Genomic DNA, 14,612 nt, shown 5'->3' with positions numbered 1-14,612 from the left:
AAAAGGAAAGAAACAAATGTCATTTGCTTTCCACTCATACAAAAATATTACTGCAAAATCCATTGGCTTTAACAAACAGAACTTAGAACTTGTAATTTTAATAAAAATAAAAATCAAGAAAAAAACAGCTAAAAAACTTCTTGTACAACATATCGTATTTATTTTCAATTAATGATTCCACAATTCACACATAAAACTTAATGTTTATGTTTCGTTTTTGGATTATCATTTTTGAAAACCAATTCAGTGACATCATTTTGATGATTGTTTATCGCCACCCATTGGTTACACAGTGTAATTGCTACAACATTCACCAGTTCTATCAACAATCACTCAAGTTCTATTAAGCAGTGCTTTTAAACTTTTCCATTAACATTAGTGTTTATATCTTAACTATAAATTGTTCTCCCAGTACTTCTGTGTTATTTGACTGTTTGTCTAACTGAAAAATTGTAAAAACTGAATCTCTCTCAATCAAACTCAGATTTTAATACAGCACTTTGAGGGATTAATAAACATATGCAAATCATTATTATTTATCATTCATGTTGTGCAGGTTTGAATAGACAACAATCTTTTGATAGATTAAACATTGATAAAGATTGATAACAATCTTTTAATGTTTAATCATGCAGCTTTACACTGAATGCATTAATGCAGCCTAAACAAACAGAAAACACTACCTAAGACACTAACACTAAACTAAGAAATCATTTTAGATCCCATCACAATTATTTCCATCATCATTATATTTTACAGTGGAGCCAAAATGCTTTCATACATGTGATTTGAATGACTAGGGAGGCGATCTCTCTGCAATTGTATATAAATGTTGAATTAACCTACATGTTTAGTAAAGTTAGTTATTAATCCGCAGGTCATGTGCATTCTGAACTATGGGTTGTAATCTGTACGTATTACGGATCAACCGTGATCTGTTACACCCCTAATAAAAACAATATATCTGATATTTATATGTCTAAACACAACAGTGAATGTTTTCACTCAACAACTTCTTTTAATTCCTCCTTTTTTATTATTTTTAATTTAACCTCTTTGATTTTTCGCACCAAAAACATGTCCTGAGCATTGGATGTTTCCCTGCCTTTAGCTGTGGCTTTTGGAAAATAGAAACAGAGCCCGCAACCTGTTCCCCCCTCTTCATCTATACTTCAAAAACAAGTGGTCAACATCAGCAGCCCACAGCCCTACAACACAACCCAGTCTGATCCAGACACTTTCTGAGTCCTTGCCAAAGGAGAAGCTGCTGAAGTTTTCTACCACCCACCGCGTGACCATCTGCCCTCAAAACATCCAAAATATCTTCTCTGATCTTCTACCATACCTTCTCCCTGTCATAGGTACATCTCTGACCAGAGGCGCTGTCCCATCAGATTTCATAAAGGAGTATTTTATTCAGAAATAAAAATCCTAAAGCTTCTACTCACGCTCATGTTGTTTCAATCTGGCATGACTTTCATTTTTCTTTTACATGCTTTGATGAAGACCAGGTAGCGAAGCTTTTAAAGATGTAAAAGCACTATGAAAGTATCATAAAAGTAGCCAGTATTTTGTACACTATATTTTATGCACCAAGTCTTCTGGAATCTTACCAGTACAGTCTGTTAAGCCTCGTAAGTTTGGGGTCAGTTCGTTTTTTTTTTTTTTTGTATTTTAAAGACTGTAACCTTCTGTTCTTTTCTAATATTAATCAGGAAGTAATCGATTAAAATTTAGAGTAAATAATTTTTAATGTTATAAAATAACTTTATTTCAAATACATTTTATAGCTTCTATATAATAAAAAATCATGAAAGTAAATCTTTTTAGTAAGCTCAGGTACACAATACGACGTTGCTGTAGCACAGTGGGCAGCGATGTCGACTCAGCAAGAAGGTCACTGGTTCGAGCCTCGGCTGGATCAGTTGGCATTCCTGTGTGAAGTTTGCATGTTCTCCCCATGTTCACATGGGTTTCTTCCTAGTGCTCCTGTTTCCTCCACAAGTCCAAAGACATGCACTATAAGTGAATATGATAGCTAAATTGTACATAGTGTATGTGTGTGAATGAGTGTGTATGGGTGCTTCTCAGTGGTGGGTTGCAGCTAGAAGGGCATCCGCTGCGTAATGTCTAAACTCGGTCCTGGAGGGCCGGTGTCCTGCAAAGTTTAGCTTCAACCCCAATCAGACACACCTGGGCTAGCTAGTCTTACTAGGCTTTCTAGAACATCTCTGTGTTGAGGCAAGTTGTTGGAGCTAAAATCTGCAGGACACCGGTCCTCCAGGACTGAGTTTGGACACCCCTGATGTATAGAGTTTAGAATACCTGACACTGTGTTTTATTTGGTTACCAACACAAATAAGTAACCAATTTTTTGTACCATAATTTATTGGACAAACCCAGACAATATAACAACTATTTCCAGACAATAACAAATAAAAATTGTCAATAAAAGTCATTTAGTTAAACTGCAGTGTTAAATTTTCAACATCAGCATTTCTGGAGCAGCTCAATGTCATCAATAATTTTTACAGGAAAATGTTTTGTCTTATTTAAAAGCATAAAATATTCTGTCTAGTTTGAGTTCCCCCAAACAGAATGACTTTTCATATTTGTGTTTCATGCAAGAATAGAGCCTTTAAAAAAACTTGCATAAAAAACATATTTTATCAGGACTCGTAAATTGTTACAATAATAATTATTAAAGATAAATAATTGAGTTGATTAAGTTCAAATATATTTATTTAGAAGAATAAAAGAAAAATATTTTGATTATTAAAATAATCTGATGATACTTGTTTAAATAAAATTCAGGTGAATAAATGTACTTTTAAATGTAAAAAGTAAGATTGATATGTTTAAAAAAGATTGCACAATCAAATATATTTAATTCAAGTTGATATAGTACAAAAAATATTATACAGGCAGCTCAATGCCATCAATAATTTTTACTGGAAATGTTTTTTCTTTTTAACTCAAAAAATCTTTTGCCTAATTTGAGTTCCCCAAAACAGAATGTCCTCATAATTTCCTTATTTGAGTTTCATGAAAGAAAGGTCATAGAGCCTTTGAAAGACTGGCATAAACAAATCATATTTTAATAAGAGTTGTAAATGTTGTAATAATAATAGTTAAAAATATAATATTATTATTAATAATAATAATAATAATAATAATAATAATGATGATGATAATAATAAAATAAAAATTATTTAGCTGATTATATATACATATTTTCTGAGATAAACATGACAGTATTATAAGAGAAAAAATACTTTGGTTATTAAAATAATCTGATAATACTTATAGTTATATGTTTAATTTAAATTCAGGTAAATACATTTACATTAAACGAAAAAAGTAACACTGATTTGTTTAAAAAAGATACAAATATACAAATTAATACAATAATACAATCAAATGTACAAATTAAATTCAAGTCACTGTATACTAGAACAATTTTAGATCCATTTAAAATAGGATAACAGATAAACAGATAAGCTACAAATACCTTTTACATAGATGAGTGACCCTTTTGGGGATCTGTCTGTGGTGTCTAAAAACTCCTTTTTTTTTCAGTTTTCCAGTAAATGTTTGATGGTTGTTTTATATTTATTAAGCTATGACGTCTGTAAATGGCAGTGTTTTTATTTATTCATTTGCTTTGCTAATTTCATTAAAACAATATTTCTCTTCAAAGTAATGTTAACCAGATAATCATGTAGGATAAGGCCATTAGTGAAATTAACTACTGCCAGCCTACATGCATAGTCTTTTGTATAATTTGCTTTAAGATCACATGAGACAGCATACCACTTTAAGAGGGACCATTAATCAATTAGCTTTCACTGTTCACCTGCAGTTTCTCGCAGACTCTTATAACTACAGCTTCCAGCAGGGGGAGTTATAACTGTATCTTTAGAAATTCTAAGTCAAAAATCCAGATACCTGGGTATCAATCAAATGTTATTTTTATTTGCATTAAAGTAAAATCAGCTAAACTGTCACTTACCACAAAAATTAATTTAAATTATATTATGCAACTTGTGAATGGACAATTAAAGTAAGCACTTTTTGTATTTACATGTATTTAAACCAAATCTTTAATTAAATTAATATTAAAGGGATAGTTCATCCAGAAAAATAAAATCATCATCATTTGCTTACACTCAAGTGGTTATAAACCTTTAAGATTTTTTCTTCTTCTGTTAAACACAAAGAAAGATATTCTGAAAAAATTTAGGGGAAAAGTAGCTGTTGTCATCCATAGTCCAACAACGAAATACTATGCTATGGTAAGTTAGTGGCTGATTTTTTTCAACATTATTCAGTATGTCTTCCTTTGTGCTCAACTGAAAAAAGGAACTCAAACAGGTTTGGAAGAAGTGGAGGATGAGTAAAATTATGGCAAATTTACATTTTTGGCTAATTCATGATTTTAATATTTATTCATCATTCATTCATTTTCTTTTTCGACTTAGCCCCTTTATTAATCAGGGGTCGCCACAGCGGAATGAACCACCAACTTATCTAGCACATTTTTTTACGCAGCGGATGCCCTTCCAGCTGCAACTAATCGAATACATGGCTTTTGAATCAGCAGAAGAAAGAAACTCATAAAGATTTAAAATCGAGAGAGAGAAAGAGAGTGTGAGAGAGAGAGAGAGAAAACGAGAGAGTAAACAAACAATGATGTATTTTTCATTTTTTGGTTGAAATGTCTCTTTTACAGATTTCTCTAAATTAAAGGCATAGTCCCCCAACAGATTAATATATACACACAAATTACTCACCCTCAAGTAGTTACTAAACTTTATGTGTATTTTTTTTCTGCTGAACAGTAAAAGAAGATATTTTGAAGAATGTTGGTAACCGGTAACCACCGACTTCCATGATAGAAAAGACCAATAAGAAAATCTAAGGAAGCTATTGGTTAACAAATATTGCAACCCAGGCTCACGTAAATCCACTAGTGGTCGCTGTTGACTGACTGACCGACTGATACCCCTACCCACCCTTTTTCCAAAACCCAACCAATAGTGTTTTCAAAAGCAGTCCAGAAATAGAAAGATCGTCTGATTTTTACCAAGTTTTCAGATTTTACCATGTTCTTACCGTTATTTACTTAATTCTTTGTCTCTTGTATTTGTTTTACCTGATTTCTGGAACCATTTTTTGTTGGATTCGAACCCCGTCATTGCAGTCAACTCCGCTCATCGTCTCAAGTCTGCTGATGTGCATGGCAAGCCACTTGACAAACTAGGAACCGCAGAAAGTTTAAAAAATGAAATGCAGCCATACATACCTCTGGCTACATAGTTCATACTCTCCAGAAATGTATACCAGGGTACGTATTCACAATTTGCAAGATCTGTTCATCAATAAATAAACTCAAACAGGGGCTTTACAAGGGTGAGTAAATGACAAAATCTTTCATTTTTGGGTGAACTATCCCTTTTAATTTCTAATTCATAGACTTTTACAGGTATTCACATCATGCCACACAGCTTCTGTATCTGGAAAAAAATTATATTTATGGCTAAAGTATTCTGGATATCTTGCAGATCACATCAATTTGACCAATGCACATCTTTGCTAATTCTCTTCTCATCGCTATTATATGTTCCTTTGGCAGAGCAGATCACTTTCTTCACATGCAAAGAGTTAATTACAGCACGGCTCTCCCTGCCTGACCTCTATAATGCAGCACACTTCAAAGCCCTCCAACACTTACTCTTGTTGATTCAGATGTTCTTTACTTGTATCTCATTGGAAATTAAGCTCTACTAACTGGCGTTGTTAGCACTGTTAAGAGAAGTGTTTAAAGCCAACTTAAATTCCAAATGGATAAGGGGGATCGGGCAAAACGTCTAGATGAGTTGTGTCTGCTCACATTGGCCAGAGCCGTGTCTCAATTACAAATGGACTAACTGTGGTTGCCATTTCAAACATTTATATATCTCTGGTGCTTCTGTTATGGCTCTGAAGGGAGAAATAAAGCCCTTTTAACCAATAATACACTTCAAGTATATTGACTGATCTGCTGTACTCACTACTGAGAACAGTGTGTCTTTTGGATGGAAAGCGGTAAATTGCACCACTCAAAAAATACTATTATTTTACTATTAATGTGCAGAATTCATGTCTCTTCTTATAAAGCAGGAGAATTATGAGTTCTATTGTTAATCTCTGGCTGGCCTTGATCCGTTTTACGATTTTGGTATGCGATTGTCTTACTAGTTAAAGAGGTATCGTTTAATTTTCGAGACAGTCTGATCGTTTGCTTGGAGTGTAGATTCGGTGTTCCCGAAAACAATAACAAAATGAAATCTTTTAAAACATCAGCCACATTAAATAGATCAGATTTCTGTCTTTGATATTAATGGGCAACTGAGGAAAATGAGCAACAAATACCAGCTGTCCGTCTCTCGCCCACCAACACACACACACACACACACACACACACACACACACACACACACACACACACACACACACACACGTACTGTCATATGGATACTGTCATATGGATACTACATCAAGATATTGTCATTATAGTGCTTTCATGAGACAGTGCTAGAAAAAAAAAAACGATTTAAAGTGATCGTTCAACCATAAATTAAAATCTTACCACAATTTACGTAGTTACAAATCTTTATTAGTTTCTTTTTTCCTAACACATCAATACACATCACAAAAGTCATCGCAACATTCTTCAAAATGTTGTGTTCAAAAGAAGAACAAAACCCAGGTCTGGAACCTAGGGTGAGTAAATGATGAGAGAATTTTTTTGTTTTTGGTGAACTATGCCTTTAATTGTAATCAAGAACAGGGTTTAGAACCAAGATAACCTAATATTAAGAACATATTGCTAAATGCACCTTAAATAAAGCTTTCTTAAAGGAATAGTTCACCCTAAAATGCCAATTTGCTGTCTATAGTCTCACCCTAAAGTGGTTGCAAACCTTTAAGAGATTCTTTTTTTTTTTTTTTTTTGAACACAAAATATTTTGAAGAACATTAAAAAATAGGTGAACATACATACATACATACAACATTACAACTTACATAGTAGAAAAAACTAATACCATGAGGGTCAATGGCTACTATTTTCTAACATTCAGCAGAGTTGGAGTTGGAAGAGTGTTCAGAAGAGAAAAGAAACCCAAGTAAGTCTGGAACCAGAGGAGGGTGTGAACGATGACAGAATTTTTATTTTTGGATCAACTATCACTGTATCCTAACTTATCCTTTTTGAACGGAAACTTACAAATGCACATGATTCTAAAATGAAATAGTTGGAATTGATAAACGCTTTTTAAAGAAGATGCTTTCAAAGAAGCAATTTAAAAAAATGAAACCACTGCATAAAGTTTTAGAAGTGTACGCCAACGTACATGGTAAGCTACTGGGCAAACTGGTAACAGCAGAAAAGTGGTGCACATGGAGGTAAGGCAGTCAGCTGGTAGCGTGAAAAAAAAAAAAGTAAGCTGTCAGCGGTGTCATACTGCCCCTTAGTGTTCATTTGAAAAATGGCTACATAATTTGTGCTATCCAAAAATGTATACCGGGGTATGTATTCACAATGAGGCTGTGTTCCAACATCTTCTTTTGTGTTCATCAAGAAATAAACCAAAGCAGGTGCTTGACAAGTGTGAGTAAATGACTATCCTATCCTTTAATTTGTAATTCATAGATTTTAAGAGGATTTCACAGAAATTTCACAGGATTTATTGAAATCACAGCTTTTGTCTTTTTTTTTTAATCTGTCTGTCTGTTTCTAAAATAATAATAATAAAAAAATAAAATCAAAACTGTTATGCCAAATTAGGTTCCACTGTGTAATAAAAGTAGTCACTGGGCGATACTCATTTTTTTATGCATTGGGCTGTCATAGCACAAATCAATTTATTTATGTCATAATATAACTTCTATAATACAAATGATTAAACTAAATAAAATGAAATACAATTCTGATTATAAAATGTAAATAAATTGTAAAATGTCTGATTATAAAATGTAAATAAATTCATATGTTTTATTGGAAGTTATACAATATTATATTTGTGCATTTACATTAGATTAGTGCTGAAGCCAAATAACTTCAATATAATTTCACAAAATAACTTACGATGTTCCAAAAACTAGTACATCCAAATTTATATGTTATAGAAAAATATTAAATACAAAATTTAAAAGAGGAAAAAAAAAATTAAATAAAAAATAAATCTTAAAATATTACAATTTTGCAGGTTGTAATTTTTTTTTGCAGTAATTTGCTTGATTTTATTTGTTTTTTTATAAATTTCTAAATATGTTTGGTGACTAAAATATTATTTTGATAAATATATCTGTTTAATAAATCTGTCTTGTTTAAGTGCACCAAAATACATTGCCTATATTCACTGAGAAATGCATAAAAATATTCATTTTCAAAATGGGCTGTACTCAGTTATGTTGAGCACTGTATGCTATTTCAAAATACGCAGTTTCCTTCAGGAGATATTTGTACTTGATCTGAAATCAAACAGAAAAAACAAAGTTGGTGCAGTTATTTGACAATAATAAGATGCTATTACTTTTTATGTTTTTCAGACTCCCAAAAAATGCCTATACTGTCAAGTGATAAACAGCTAGAACTCCATCTGCAAAGCAGGCAAATCCACCGAGACGTGTTTTTTGAGGTACTGTATATCTAGAACATAAGGAGGGGAAATAAAGCGAAAAAAAAACATGCTGTCAGATGCTCGCTACGAATAATCCAGTTTTAAAGCCAAGCCAGCCATGACTAACTAGGAAATGACGTTATAGTTCACACAGTGCACACCTGCTTCCCTCACTGTATCTTTTCAAATATCTATTCTGTGGAATTATTTAGTTAGTTGAGTCTCCCAAGCGACAGAATAACAGATTTCTCAGCGGTTGACAATGCAGTAAATATCTGCAACGGGTTTATATAGTGTCCATTTTTTTGATCGCTGACCGGGGATGGGGAGGGGATGCCTTTGGATGTTGAACCAGGCACAGGCTATTTGTCCAGGCACATCAGTTTAGATTTTCCCATTGCGTTTCTGGTCATTTAGAATTGGATTGGGGGAAAGGCAGCCTCAAATGAAGGATAATCTCTTAGAGGTCCTTTGCAGTGGGGGGTGAGGCCCAGGAGCGGCCATTCACTTTTTTTTTTTTTACACAACTGCAGCTGTATCTCAAAGCACTTTGATACAAAAAAAGCTGAATGTTTTGCAGGCAGATCCTTAGGCTGGTTGCGGAATTCTTACCTCCCACTGTTAGGGCCCTTTCTACCCCTGAAGGGGCCCCTGCCATAACTGCCAGTTACCCCAAGTCGGGGCCGTTTGCAAATTGAGCCTGACAAAAACGCTGAGGCGAAAACTGGTGCGTTTGGGAAATTAAACAGCGGCATGTCTAACTTTTTGACCACTGAGGTGTGGGATAGTGGATGTGGTTGCTGACTTGTTTTACGGTCACAAATTCGGTCATTTGCAAGTTACATCAGTCTACATATGCACCTGCTGAATGCTGTTTTTCACTTATAAAGCAGTAAAGATACACTGACTACATATTAAAATGTGGCATGTAAGCAAGTCCTTTAGTGATGTGTTTGAACTCATTGCTGAAAGTGTGATTTCAGAGATATTTTCGAAAAAAAAAAATGACGCATTAGATTTAATGCAGATAGTTAAAATGTGTTTTGTGGTGTAAGATGGCTACATAAGCTTTTAAATAGCTTTTATATATAATTTTGGATGAGATTAAGCAAGATTTGTTTACCTTTGAAATGCTTAGAAAATAATTGCTGGCGTTTGTTCAGAAACATAATGAGAAACATGAATATTTTAAACATTTTCTGTGACCTTTTTTTAAAGAATAAAGGACGAAATGAAGTATTTAGGGAGAGTTTAAATTTAAGTCTATGTGAATTGAAAATTTCCAATGTTGCTAGTGCTCAGTACTATTTTTTAGGTATCCAAATTAATCTATGAAAGTTAATCCTCTAAAAAAAAAAAAGAATCTTCAATCAAAGTCTAAGCATTTGCTTCTGCGTTTTTGTGGTGGTCCTTCTCTTTTGACATCAACAGTTGTCAGTTCAGCCACAATTTCTTTTTTTATCATTATTTTTTAGGGGTTTCATTCATTCATTCATTCATTTTCTTTTTTGCTTAGTCCCTTAGTCCCTACAGTGAATGTTTTTGAACTAGTGGGGGAAACCAGAGCACTTGGAGGAAACCCACGCAAACACAGGGGGGAACATCCACACAGAAATGCCAACTGACCCAGCCGAGGCTCGAACCAGTGGCTTTCTTGCTATTAAGCAATCGTGCTACCCACTGCGCCACCATGACATCCATTTTAGTTTTTTTTTTAACCTTTACTTGCAAAAGACAGTGAAGGTTACACTCTGTAAAGTATTGGGAGCAGAGAAAGGGTGAAGGTCCGCAAAGGACTTCGAGGAAGTTCACTGTGAGCACCATGGTGCTGAATGTCATCGCATTAACCAGGCAATTGGCGCTAACCAGCCACAATATTCTTAACCACGCCCCTCGTACAGATAGTTTTCTGTAAGGGAATAATGCACAAAAAGACAGCCCCGCCCCCCTACTCAATATTCTGTTTCAGATGGAGGTACCTAAACATATTGAAATAAAAGTCTCCCGGTTCATGCGTAATTTAAAGTGGATCACCACAGCGGAATGAACTGCCAACTTATCCAGCATATGTTGTACGCAGCGAATGCCCTTCCTGCCGCATTTCCTTCGGAGGAAACCCACACCAACATGGGGAGAATATGTTAACTCCACACAGAAATGCCAACTGACTCAGCCAGGCTCGAACCAGCGACCTTCTTGCTGTGAGGCGATCATGCTACCCACTGTGCTGCCCGACTTTAAAGTTATTTTTTTTTATTAATAATGATAAGGAAGAGTGACAACAACAAAAATCTTTCTTGGGTTTTATATGAGCTCTTGAAAGATGTGCTGTACTGAAAAACAAGTTACACAGAGAAAATTAAGACAAAGCATGAAAATTTTAATAAGCATATATAGTTGTAATGATTATTTCCATCATATTATTTTTTTGCAGCATCTAAAGTTTTACTTTATAAAATACACTAACATTAATTATAAATACTTCATTCGCTTAATACAAGCAGATATAATATCACCTAGATACAAGAAAAGTTAAATGAACTAAGGTTTTAGTTTCTTGCTAATTTGTGCATGTTTAATTGAAGGTATTTTATCCCTGTGACTGCCCCTCTACCAACATGGTTGAGCATGTTTTTACTGTTTTAAATAATGACTGTTCAAGTCATTTAAAGAATGACTGTTTTAATAATGGCTTACATACACAGCATTGTTGCTTAACTAAAAAATATCAAACATAATCCTGATGCACTATTACACTTGATACTTAAAAAAAGGTGATTTAGTATTCAAAAATGTTTTGTTTGTTTTTTTTAATAAATTGGTCGTTCACTTCATATTTTCCTTTGTATTAAGTCCGGTACTTTTACCATAAACCGACATATCAACTATTTGGTAGAGGTTAATGTTTTAGAAAATATGGGATGTGTTAAAAAAAATGCATTGAGTTAACTAGCGACATTAGGAGGTAAGAAATGCAATTCAAACATTTTTTTTTTCTTGGTGAGGTGATTAAAGCATTAATGGTGCTTAATGCAGTTTAAATTCATGATGCAATAAGCAGTAAAGTGGTAAATAGTACATTTACGGTTTTGTTACATATTAAAAAAAGTCAAATTGGTGCATTGTACACAAATCTTATTATTTCTGTTTAAGTCTTGCTTTAAAAATATTTGAAAATATTAATTATATTAATTTTAATATAAATGTGAACCTTCTAATGTGAACTTTCTTGCAATATGGAAATAAATAGTAAAGCTTTATTTTTACTTTAATATTGTTCTAAAATTAATCCAACAGAAACTTTTAATTTAATATAATATTAAATTAAATTAAATAATTTTTTATTATATTATTTTATTTAATTTAAATTAATTTAATTTAGTCTTCACTCTTTCTACTGTTCCAAACGTGTTTATTCTTTCAGCTGTTTTATTTTGATATTTAGCTACTTGTAAATCATCAATTGAACAGGTAAAAAAAAAACTATCAAATAATATTAATGTATTTCAAATAAAATAATGGTAATGTGAATATTATTTTTGGGGAAAGAGACCCACATTTATGATTTCTTTCCCTCTGCATCTTTAGCCATCTCAGTGAATTTCTCAATAAGAGAATGTTCTGAAATTTGCCATTGATCCATCCTTGTTTTTTAGTGTTTACACATTTCTCACTTGCTTAATTTATTTATTTACTATGTGTGTGTGCAGTGCCTCAGTCCTCTTCACATGTCCGGCAGATGTGCTGTCTCCTGCGTTACAGTACAGAAGTAGGTGTAGCAGCTACATGTCAGTGGCACTGGGGGAGAAAGTAAGAGTAGATGGGAGCAGGCAAGGGCTGGGTTGGACCTGGGTAAGTTTTCTTTTCTAATGGCTGGGATAGGGGCTGGGTTTGTGATGTCAGGCTGGAGGAAACAGATAAAACGTTTAGCGCGTTAGTTTGATCTGATGTGGAGATGTGGAGAGCGCGTGCAGCGGGACTCAGCTTGGGAATATAGACACACTGACGGAGCGCAAGAGGAGTCTCCGCACCATCTCAAGGTGATCCAGAGAGCCGTTTTGACTTGGAACAGCATGCCAAAAAGACAAATCTCCTTTCAGTAACCTCACATTCTTGGATACTGATCAATATTTAAATAACAACAAGAGTAATGATGATGATAATAAAATCTTTTTAAGTGGACTTTCACAGCTCCCCGATATCTGAAACACTCCACTGTTAGTATAAACCACGACAGGCTTTTGACGTTTTGGCGGTTTGTTTGCAGGACGAAGCGTGACCGCGAGCATTTGGACGCGACCCATTGCGCGCCGGTGAAAAGGTGGCAACCTCAAATAACCTTTATCCAGCGTTACATCTCTACAAACAACCTTACACTGTACAGACAGCAAGCTATGTAAGTCTGCAACAAAACGCGATATTATCGCTTTCATTCAACCGCAGTAGGGATAGCTTATTGCGCGCGTAATTAACTATTAGTGAATGACAATTAGTCATTTGCGCAGGCAGTGCGCGCTCCAGAGGCAGCTTTTTCAGGAGATCCAAGAGTCACGGGATGTTCTGTTTGGATCATAACACTCAAAAGGAAAGAAGAAAAGACTTAAAGTAAATAGTTTGATGTCAGTTACTCACTGTTAGGTTGCAATTAGCAAGGGAACGAACAATCCACCTTAATCAAAGTTCTTTAACAAACACAACTAATGAAGAAAAGGCTATTTAAACGAATTAACTGTTAGTCCCTTAGCAAGTGCATTTCAAAACAAACAAATGTCCACGCATTGAAGGCTGCAGCTTCTCCTCAATAAAATGATGTTTTTTAGACTACTGGCTATTATTCTTGCAGTATTTCACACGTGGCCGCTGAACAGCGCTCAGTCAGACCATATCCAGAAGTATAAGCGGACACTGGCACAGAGAGCGGAGCGAGCGCTGGCTGGAGAGCAGTGCGGATCTGTCAGCCGCAAGCGGCCACCGCGCTCCACGGCGCACCATTACCCTCTAGCGGGGGTGAGTGGAAGATACACCCGCTTGACAGACTTGCACTTGAGGAAAACTCACACTGTGAGGTCGTGTGCAGGTGACTGCAGCTCTAGTGCGGTTGAGTTAACCAACTGGGATGCTAATGAGAAGGAAACATTTGTTCAACCGCAGGAAGAGACTTTCATATGGAAGAAAGAAGGCAAACGGGCACAGTGGGTCACTGATCCTGCCTCGGCTAAGTCACTAAATCCCTCTAAACGCATATCAAAGGGACTCCCTTTGCAGACCGAACAGGGTGCTGATTTCATAGACAGCTTATCTAAAACTAGAAGGGTTGCACGGAGCATTTCAGAGTTCAACAATGAAGAAGTCATCCCAGAAAAATCCTATAACCACCACACAGAATATTCCACAGAAAACGAGGAGTACTCTGGGGAGCAAGAGGGGCTGCAGAGCACTGCTGGGGAGCTGTGGAAGGCCGAAGTTCGGGATGTGCCCACAAAGTGGATGACAGGCATTTACTTCAGCGGCCAGGCGGAGCAATTAAAGGTGAACCCTGCGTTCGCCATAGAGCTTCCCCGTTCCAGATTTACCATAGAGCTGTGGGTCAAGCCAGAGGGGGGCCAGAATAACCCTTCCATCATCGCAGGTGGGTGTGTCTGTAAATTCATACATCACTCTCATAGTTTAAAGCAGGGGTGTCCAAACTCCTGTCCTGCATATTTTAGTTCCAACCCCAATTAAACACACCTGAACCAGCTAATGAAGGTCTTTCTAGGTATACTTTAACTTTCAGGCAGGTGTGTTGAAGGATGTTGGAGCTAAACTATGCAGGACACCGGCCATCCAGGACCAAGTTTGGACACCCCTGGTTTAAAAAAACACTCCTCTTGTGTTTTTTTCTTGTTTTTTTTTTCTTCTTCTCTAAAATAGGTTCATTTTATTAGTCCCCATTAAAGTTAAACT

At 35.2% G+C, this 14,612-nt stretch overlaps 1 protein-coding gene across 6 annotated transcripts in view; it reads left to right on the top strand.

Moving 5' to 3' along the window:
* The window catches only part of pappa2 (pappalysin 2), a 131,456-nt gene that overhangs the window by 1,513 nt on the left and 115,331 nt on the right, over positions 1–14,612 (top strand). For 2 of the 6 annotated variants that reach the window (XM_087241055.1, XM_087241054.1), the window contains exon 1: positions 12,613–14,295. The exons of 2 other annotated variants lie outside the window; for them this stretch is intronic. In XM_087241055.1, coding sequence (XP_087097181.1) covers positions 13,473–14,295 — 823 coding nt within the window. In that variant the 5' untranslated portion in view covers positions 12,613–13,472. Of the gene's footprint in view, positions 1–8,595; positions 8,685–12,612; positions 14,296–14,612 lie in introns of those variants that run through there. 2 more of the 6 variants (XM_087241056.1, XM_087241057.1) reach the window with 2 other exon arrangements.

Source organism: Danio rerio, chromosome 2 (assembly GCF_052040795.2).
Source record: "Danio rerio strain M-AB ecotype USA chromosome 2, GRCz13ab, whole genome shotgun sequence".
Classification (NCBI taxonomy): domain Eukaryota; kingdom Metazoa; phylum Chordata; class Actinopteri; order Cypriniformes; family Danionidae; genus Danio; species Danio rerio.
Note: the sequence above shows the minus strand (reverse complement) of the source record. Positions and strands in the feature narration are given on the sequence as shown.